Source organism: Branchiostoma floridae, chromosome 1 (assembly GCF_000003815.2).
Source record: "Branchiostoma floridae strain S238N-H82 chromosome 1, Bfl_VNyyK, whole genome shotgun sequence".
Taxonomy (NCBI): domain Eukaryota; kingdom Metazoa; phylum Chordata; class Leptocardii; order Amphioxiformes; family Branchiostomatidae; genus Branchiostoma; species Branchiostoma floridae.
In genome coordinates, this window is record NC_049979.1 from 24,906,081 (window position 1) to 24,916,255 (window position 10,175).

Below are 10,175 nucleotides of genomic sequence, written 5' to 3' on the forward strand. Positions count from 1 at the left end.
TAGTATTCCTAATTCAATACTTCCATCTTGTCATCGTATTATACCCATTTCCCATTAACTAAAAACGTCATCAAAACAAATTCCCTGGGGAATGTTAAGATAATACTACTACACATGCGTGGAAAAATTCCACACATGCCTGGGGAAAATTCGACACATGCCTATGAAATTCTGGGAATTCTTGTCAAATGGGCGCACACTATAATTAGGCTCGCCCCTGAGGCGTCGCCAAAAAAACTAACTTCGTATGAGTGACGGCGGGGCTTAGTCTTAACGTTACAACTTTCATTTCACATATCTGCTTGGAGACTACTTTTCACACATTTCATTTTGGGTTTGTAGCATGACTTATGAGAGAATTCCGAGCATCATAAGAAAACTTTACAATCTTCCGCGTTCGTCCCAACATCTTCTTGAAGATTGAGTGAACGTCATTTGTGCCACGCGTCCCGCACATGCGCACTGAGGTCAACCATCATGGCTGCTTCCATACGAGAAAAACAGACAGGTGGGTCTAAAAATACAAGAAACTTGGTCCCTAGTTTAGTTTCTTGAATGATTAAGGGCTGTGTGATAATAGTGATATGTTTGCGCATATCTATGTTCTATTTTGGGCAATTTTGAGCCTTTTGAACAACAAGAAAACACCCGTGTTTGTGGCTTGATGAACATGTAAAACTCCGGAGGTTAACGGCAGGCTCTTAACGGGGGGCCGCCCTAAGACGGTACGGATTTTTTGCTGATCTTATTATCCATAAGTACACCGTGTTTTTTGCCACTGACTATGCTGATTACAAAGGTAAATAAACCAAGTCCATGCACACAGCTTTAATTTGCATTCCGAGTATACTTTAACATATTTACTTCATAATTTTTTTAAGAGCAGAATTCTAACAGTAATGTTGACAGTGCTGAATCACTGCGGTCACCGGCCTCTGCGTATTGGCGGCTCGTGTCGCTAACTATACGAACTCATCCAAGCAGTCACACAACTGCCATGATACACATAAATAAATCTCCATAAAACACTATGAATATGGGTCTTCAAATGTTTGTTGAGTAGAAAAGCAACCAAAAGGAAGCGACATAAACATTGCCGCCATTGTACTCCCAAGAGTGTGTGGCTGTGAAGGTGGCAGACTAGAGAACGCTCCAAAGATTTATTTGACTGTAACAAATGATTCGTGCTGTCTATGAAAATAAGACTTGACAGAGAGATGTAGATGATATTTTCATATAATCAGACAGAGTTTTGTTGATGTTGGCGGTGTCGTTTTTTCGTAATGGTTTTTTTTAGTCGGGCATTCACAATCAGTGCATTCAGCCCATTGCCCGTAAAACATCAGCTGGATTGTTCTAGGTACAGCCTCCTCCATGTGAGACAAGAAGTACATACAGTCACGATTTTACTGTCAAAAGAAAGCTAAAATATCATACTATTAATTTTTTTCTGTGTACTTAGATTTACCACTTACTTCTGAAGAGAGCAAAAAGCGTACCGAGTTAGGCACACTGTCCAGCGTAGCACAAAATTGGAAGGTTACATACACGAAATTGTCTCTCAGTGTTTGCCGCTTGTAACACGCAGCGTGAAAGGTTCATGAACCACATGAATGCATTTCTTATTCAAGTATGTTGTTCAAATCTATGAGTAAAAAATTCAGTCATCAAAATTTGACCACTCTCAGGCAACTAGCGATGGAGCGCCATGAGTTTGAGCGCAAGAAAAAGCGTACCGTGTTGGGGCACCTCCCGTTATATTATAAACCAAAACAAGAAATGCTTTTAAAAAAAGCTGGCAACGCAGCCTGAAATGATGATGATGAGAATAAAATTGTGGGAGAGGGTAGTTTGTGAATGACTGGATAATGCAGTGTTGTATGCTTAAATAGTTTCTTAAGAGTTTCTGGTAAAATATACTTATCTTCAGTAACGTTGTGATATCGTATACAGTGTAAATGAGTGGAAAAAATGTAGCTTTATTCTGAAATCAGTACGGTAGTTTGAGACAGTTTTTATAGAGCACACTACTTAATGTTCAATATAAACGAAATTTCTAAGTCAGCTTAGTTCTACATGTAAGTTATCTGATTGTACGGGACAATCTTGATACAGTAGATGTCCTGAAACAAAAAAAAATTCAATCAGCAGAAATAACATAACAACTTAACCTGGATGTCTAAACCAAGCATAAGTATGTGGTTAATCTAATGTGGGGTAGGAGCCGTATGGCATGGCCTTGATTCCATGCGATATACTGGCACTAAATAAGCTGGATATACACAGTGAGATGCTGGTAATAATTCAAAGGTGAAGGCCCATACTATAAACAATTTGCTTCCAGACAATAGTTGTCCAGAATTTTTTTTTGTTTTGTCTTCGCTTTCAACTTCCACATATTACCCACTATGAATATTGCTGTGTATGCACAATCTCATCCATGAATTGGCTTAGCATTTTGTAAACAGCTACAGGCAACCATTTGTAATGCAAAATGTCATGCCATGGAGTACCCCATCCCCCACTAAAACCCCATTCACACTCAGAAAAACGATTCGGATAAAACATTTATCCGAATAAAAAAAATTCTATCCGATCCAAAATTGCATTCACACTCGTCTTCGGCAATCCGATTTGTGCGCCCTCAGTCTTATCCGAATGAAACATTATGTTGAGGTCAAAGGGTAGCGTCATTTCTTACAGCTCAAAATGGCGGGAATCCACCAACTTTTGATGCTGTTGTTCCTCTGGAGAATGTTCTGTAGTCGTAGAAGGGAACGCAATCGACGACCTTTGATCTCGAGAAGGTTTCACCGACAAAATCTTCTGCATATTGGGATAGCTGTAGTACAGCTCAGATGTACGCCACCAGAGCGACAGACAGAACGATCTGGGAGCGGGAGCCATGATTGGTGGAACAACATTAATATTGTGCTTTGAACATTTTCAGACTCGGACTGGCAGAAAAACTTCTAATTGAGCAAACTCACCTTTGATAAGTTGCATCCTATCCACTTAAAGTGAATCCTATCCACTTGCGCGTTCACACTGCCGAATCGTACGAATCGAGACTCCCCGCGGCGCAGTTTTATCCACTTCCCGAAGTTCTATCTACCTCCCCGAGGTGGATCGCGAGGGATTCGAATCGATGAAATCCAAGTGATTTGGGAGCGTTCATACTGCTAAGTTTTATTCGGATCGGGTAGTTTTATTCGGATAACATGTTCTATTCGAATAGTTTTTCTGAGTGTGAATGGGGTATAAATATTTCTTAAAATAAGATTTATTACTTGCCATGCATCATCTTCTTAGCAATATAGGAAACTTTGCTGTACTATATAATGCACCAACTTCATAAACTCCGGTGTGACACCTGCATGTTTGTCAAGTGCTATTATAACACATCAAATTTTATTCATGGGTATATTCATTCATTCGTTTGGTTGACAGGTATATCTCCGAAGCAAGGCTATATAGAGCTGTTATGTCAAGTTGAGCATTTATAACGAGTGTCCGAACTAAAAGTAACATGTAAAGAAGCACATAATTGGGGACAGTGCTCAATCCTAGCAGAGAGCGAGAAGAAAGGCAACAAAGCACCAGCATAAAAACTATGTACATAGCAGCGGTTCCATAGCAGCTTGTAGTTAATAGATACAAATTTAACAACGGTTCTGGTGCTGTTCCACAACTTGCACAAAATATCTCTAAATAATTAGATCACTCACGATGCATTTATTAAATATAAGTCTGAACGGACCGCTCTTCGCCCCCCTCCCCCTCCTAAACGTAACAAAGACTGAGAAATCTTTCTTCCTTCTACTTTGCTACAAGATAACTAATAGCCACATCATTGTCCTGGGTATTTCATCGTCGAAATAAACATCCCAACTTTTCGGATGCCGTTTAGATTGTATTGAAATCAAATGGATTTGATCCCACGTACCACCGTGTTCTTCTTGGTTATCTCCTGCCTGGAATGGGGGAAAAAGCGCCCTCAAGCGATCCATTGCAGCATCTCTGCAGCATGTCCATCCGGACGTTTCCCTAGCAGTGTCTCAACATCACAGTCATTTCAATAGCACCGCGCCTTCGGCTGCGTTGCAAAAAATCATTCTACTTCTCTGCATGTAAAATTTGTAACGTATGCGCCATCTCCAAAATATGAGATTGGCATAGCAAATATACAAAAGTAGCGGTCTCCTCTCTCAGAAACACAAAACTACCGAGGTCACGGGTAAATTTCTCATCACTCGGTATCCAGTGATGAAGTCACTCAGCTTCAGCACTGGAAACCCTCCAGTCAGCACTGGAAACCGAGTGCTGAAACTACAATTGGCACTGAATTTCCAGTACTAGTAGTTTTCTACCTCAAACTAACATATTGTTTGTAAAAAAAAACACAAGTGAGCTTGTGACCACACACAGATAGAGTAGGTGATAGACTGATAGTTGTCTAACGTTACCCCTAACGGCTTATTGTTTGTAAGAAAAAGAAAATTATGTGTTGTCCACCTGTAATCATAACTACCTATTGTTTGTATAGTTGATAGTGTCTACCCATAGTGTCAATCTTCGCTAAGATAAGGCCTCATGGGGCTCTAATAAGTTATTTTTCTAATATTGATAACAGATAATATTGGCACATGCTACACATGTTCATTAGGCTTCAACTTAGGGTAAATTTGACCAAATATGTTGTTGTTGTTGACCAAATAAACTTCAAGCATAACTATCTATTCTCTGAGAAATTATAATACCTGCTTCTGGAGTGAAATGCTCTGTTAACCAGACATAAATCATGCAAATAAGGGTGGTATTACATTTTTAATAGGAAATGCCACAGTGGCTTTCTTTCATACTTTGATTGAACATTTAACCAAGGTCCTTTCTTTCCCCAGCTTCGCTGAAGCGTATGTTGAATCTCAACCTTGAGCCTTCTAGAAGTTCTGCAGTTGAACCAGTCTGGAAGGTCTGTAGTCAAAGTTTTTAGATAAAGGGAATGATGAAAATCCTGACATAGACCCAATACATATAGTTAGAACAAACGTTATGCATTGTAAACGGGGCCATGTAAGTGGTTTATGTTAAATGCTGTTGCCAGATAGCACATGTTCAGGTTTGAAGAAAATTTGGCAGCTAATATTTGTGATGGAGTTTAGAATATACAAGTTCCAGAACACACAAATTTTAGATCATAGGGTGGTCACCTGTGCAATGGCAAACAGCCCCCAACTTATTATTCATTAATGACATTTTCATTACTGAATTCTGTGCTTGAATTTTGTTGTCATTTTCAGGTCCTTGTGTACGACCGTTTTGGCCAAGACATCATCTCACCTATCCTGTCAGTGCCAGAACTGAGGGATATGGGAGTCACCCTACATCTGTGAGTTCTAGACAAGCATGCAGTATTGTCAGGAATTGCTACATTTAAGCAAGCACCTAGTAGCCTGGGTACCATCCGGAAAGTAGTTCGCTCTGGCGTTCATTATATACTATATACAGTCGCTTCTAGCTCTGACATTCATTATACACTATATACAGTCGCTTCTCTGTGTTTCCGTCTGGGAACGCGGACCATCTTAACGTCTGGAATCGTCCAAATTCGGACGCAGGCGTTCATTGGTCCCTACACATGATCGAATTATGGCATGGGTTCAAGCGATTGTTCGAACAGGCGTTCCAACACTGGTTAAGCCCTCCGTCCGCTTGCGGGAGGGCCTGTTGTCATCGAACGTGAGCTCTAGAACCAATTCCTTACTTCGCTCATTAACTGACATAACCACCAAACGGTTTGAATGTGCAAGTCTACAGACGGATAGCAGAAGCAAACATAGGAGTGAACTACTATCCGGATGGTACCCAGCCTAAGCACCTAGCATAACTACATGTAGATCTTCCAATAAATTTTCTGATATCTGCGGTAAGAGGATGAAAATGTTGTTAGGAATACCTTAACAGTATACTACTATAGATTTACTATTCCAAAGCAGATTTATGTTGAGTTGATACGACTGTGAGCTTTGTCCTTTTTCCACATCAAAACATTAAAAACAGTAAACTGCACACAACCCTCTCAATTTGCAGATAAAAGATTTTTTTTGTCTCTCATGTCACCTTTCTCAAGTTAATAAACCTCCAGCCTGTGCCAGTCATATCCTGAGCAGAAGTGTGACATCAGCAACAGGTCAAAGGTCCCCAGCAGTCTGTATCGGCCCCCGTCTCTGTTGAGGGATGGTTGATAGGCTCTGATGTAGATGGCTTCTTTAACTCGTCACATGAAATAATCCAGGCCTGTTCAGTGTCCAGAACTCCCAGCACATTAAGACCAGTCAATGTGAATCATCCTCCTACGCAGGGACATCCAACAGCCAAACTGCCTGTCTGGATGTACCCTGCTCTTTTAGCCGTCACTCTTAGTTCCTGTGGACGTCCCCCCAAAACCAGCTGTCAGCAAATCAGAGAATAGGCTTTCCGTTTTCAAAAGGGGTCTCGCATATATAAGGGAAAGCTTATTAATATTTATAAGCAGGGCGGTCAGGAACTACGGGTGACGGTTGAAAGAGCAGAGTACATCCAGACAGGTGGTTTGGCTGTTGGATGTCCCTGCGTAGGAGGATGATGTGAATGTGCTGGGAGACTTCTGAGGTGGTGAAATCTTTGACCTGTTGCTGATGTCACACTTTTGTTCAGCTTATGTGACAAAGGCTTTGGGTTATATCAATTTGGAAGGTTGTTGGTATGTGCTTTACAAAATTGTGTATGGAAATAACATGATGTAAAATGTTTCCTCATGATATGTTGATTGTAATTTGTGCAGAACACTCATTTTGCAATACTTGAAAAGAAATATTGCCTTGTGTATAATTTTTTTTTTACTTCATGTTGGAACTTGGAATTGAACTTGTTTCACTTGTTGCTTTCAGGCTTCTCCATTCTGACCGTGATCCCATCCCAGATGTCCCAGCTGTGTACTTTGTCATGCCATCGGAAGAGAATGTACAAAGGATATGTCAGGTACAATGATAAAAATTTGGAACAGACTTACTCTCATGTCCCAAATAAACGTACCGGGAAGTTTATTTTTTTTCAGCCTCAAAATCCACCCGGTACGTTCTTATTTTGGACGGTACGTTTATTTTTTTTCTGAAAATTGGGGCTTTGCTAAGCCAGGACCCTCAAAGTATTGAAAGTTTTGGAGGGTTCTGCCCATATTTCCGCGGTATTTTGCTCAAAATTCACTATTTTTTCCGGCGAAACGGCACGGATTTCCGTACTCAATCTCAATCTACGCTATGACGCTACGAAGTAAATGTTGTTATTGGGGAAAAATAACACACCACACTGATTTTTTGAAATACAGTGGAAGCCGCTTAATTGCACACCCAATTTGCCAGCGAATTTTGTGCAATTATCCGGCGTGTGCGAGTTGGTCATTTGGACCGCATCACCACGGGCGGGGGGGCCGAGAGGTGGTATGGGAGGTAGTACAACGCACAGTTTATTTACGTGCCACAGTAGTGCTGTACCTGTTGTGCTCCGGACGTCATATACATGTCTTCACGAAACATCGTTCTGCAATGCACTTGAAATCAAAACTAAAAGTAAGTTCATCATCATTACTGTATACGTTATCTAGCTTCCTTATCACGAAACTAAAGCACTGCATGCGCACCGCCGAAGGCGAGTGTTATGTCAGTCTGTAGGCCCCGAGTCGCTGTGTTGTTTCCGACTGGCTGCCAAGAACATACATTTTGTAAAACCACTGCATAAGTATTTCCCCGCGACCCTAATTACGTAATTAGACAATGGACAGATAGAGAACATTTGTTATTGAGTACTGTATGTCAAAGCAAGTTGTCTGCCAAATCGTAATGCCGGCTTTTGACGACCTTTCAAGCGGGCGGGCGTCTCTTCATGGTGCTGACCCCACAATATCTCTTTCTTTTGATCCCAATAACAATTTCATACATGTTGTCAGTAAAGCGACTTCACAAAGGCCATTATCAGCTTATTTGTACCGTGTCTGACGATTTTAACACGCATTTTCAGTCAATTTGCCGACGATGTTTGACAAATTGTCGTGCAATTATCCGGCATTGGTGATTTTTTGTTGTGCAGATAAGCGAAGTCACTAACAATTGAATGAATGGGAGACGGTTTGGGATTTAGGGATTCCGTGCAATTATCCGAAGTGTGCGTTTATCCGAGGTGCAATTAACTGGCTTCCACTGTACAATTTTTAGATAAATAACTTTTAGAAGTAGTTTACAGTCTCTGTTTACATCGCAAACCAGCACCTTGCACGAGGATTTTCCGGTCTTGTGGTTCCATGCACTTTCGGCAGCGAGGCAGAAGAGTGATTCGTTCACATAATCATACTCATAATCATAATCATATAATACTGGACGTAAAAACTATAACTTCGCTTCCCTTGTGATATGAGTTTTGAGGCCGCAAATTTTCCAAAACGGCAGGAATTCGTCGGTGAAACAGCTCCAAACTTGATCCGAACCGATCCAAACATGGCCGCCATATCGCACGCGGTGACAGTAAAACTAGCACCTCATTTGTATGAAGATTCCGATTTTTAAAATGATGCCGTAAATGCGTGAAAAAAATATCATATTTGGGTTGATATTTGACACAGAAGGCCATTTATATTTTCAAAGTGTTGATTTATAAAAAAATAGCCGTAAGATTTTCTAAATTTAGTGGTTTCTAGTGTCAAAATATAATTTGTAACATGCGTATCTGCGTCCTAAATGCTGAACTACTTTTACAGACAAGTTCTCACAAAAACTTTGTTTTTTCAAGGAAGTTGCTGGTTTTCGACACTATCGAACAGGTGTTTATAAACAAAACCCTATTTTGTTCGTTTTGGTGGTGTTAATATGTTTTAATTAAAGGTTATGTCTCAAGAAAATATGATTAAGTACTAGCAGCTATCTAATGGTTTTAATGATATGCCAGTAATTATAAGTTATAACTTATAATTACTTGCTTCAAGTTCCAAGTAGGAAATGCATGTATCATGTAAATTTTCACTTGTTCAATTTGAGAGCACCGATGGCCCATGGTTAGGGGTCATAGCAGGGAACCTATGTCAAATTTTTCAACATTAGGAATAGTAAAAAAAATTATCTTTTTATTTACCTTTTAGGCCACACCAATTTAATTTCTTGGTTCACGGATTTTTTCATAAAAAATATGGAGCGAGAGGGCGAAATGAAAATAAAAATAAAAATTGTAAAATGGTTGGGGTAAAGGTAACGGCTAATCCTAAACATAAAGAAAAAAAGTTTTCAGCTTGAAAAAAGTACAAAAACACTATTTTTGTACAGTAACAGCACCTGTACCCACACTGTAAGGAGCTTATAATATAAAGGCCAATTTGCTACACCAGAAAGTTGGTGAATGGTTTCATTAATGGTGAAAATTTGCTGAGTGGTAATTTTTATTTTTATTTTTTTTCCCAAAAAATAGGAGCGAGCGAATCCGTGAACCAAGAAATTAAATCGGTGTGGCCTTATTACAAAATGGAGAAAATATTATAATTCGAACAAGATATCTATAGTTCTTCAGCTCATTATCTATACATAGGCATAAATAATCAAAAAGTACCTACCTGCTTATCATCTTCTTTTCTTTGGACAGAAGTAACATGGTCACAGTTTACATCAGCCTTGTCACGAACTTTTAGAGTAGGGGCTAATATATGAAACTAGCAGGCAAGGTGCCTAGCCGCTTGCGGCGAGCCACGAAGTGGCGAGCGGGGGGTAGGTATGGGAGGGGGGTGTAGGGGGGTCTGGGGGGCCTCCCCCTGTCCTGTAGGGGGGTCTGGGGGGCCTCCCCCTGGGAAAATTTTTAAATTTAGATCCCTAAATATGGTTTGGGGGTGTATTTTGGGTAACTTTTATTGTTATCTTTAAACTTTGAATTGACAAAAAATCCTGAATTTCAAAAAAATTCGGCATAGGTTCCTCGCTATGACCTCTAACTGGGGGCCAACTATCAGAAAACTGCCAGAGGTTTATCAAAACAAATTGCTGGGGGATTTTGTAGCGGAGAGCACTGGACTTAAACTTTTATTTTTTGAAATTCTACCCCAAAGTAGCCGGCTGAAAAAATGTAAGTAGGCGGCTAAAATCGCCGCCTGCTGCCTTGTTTTG

At 40.2% G+C, this 10,175-nt stretch overlaps 1 protein-coding gene across 1 annotated transcript in view; it reads left to right on the forward strand.

Annotated features, from left to right (window-relative positions):
• Positions 1–371: 371 nt before the first annotated feature.
• Positions 372–10,175, forward strand: part of LOC118417838 (sec1 family domain-containing protein 1-like) — a gene marked incomplete in the record, with an annotated part of 27,684 nt that continues 17,880 nt past the window's right edge. The window contains 4 exon segments of the mRNA XM_035823589.1: positions 372–508; positions 4,902–4,972; positions 5,301–5,389; positions 6,930–7,020. Of these exon segments, the coding sequence (XP_035679482.1) occupies positions 478–508; positions 4,902–4,972; positions 5,301–5,389; positions 6,930–7,020 (282 nt within the window).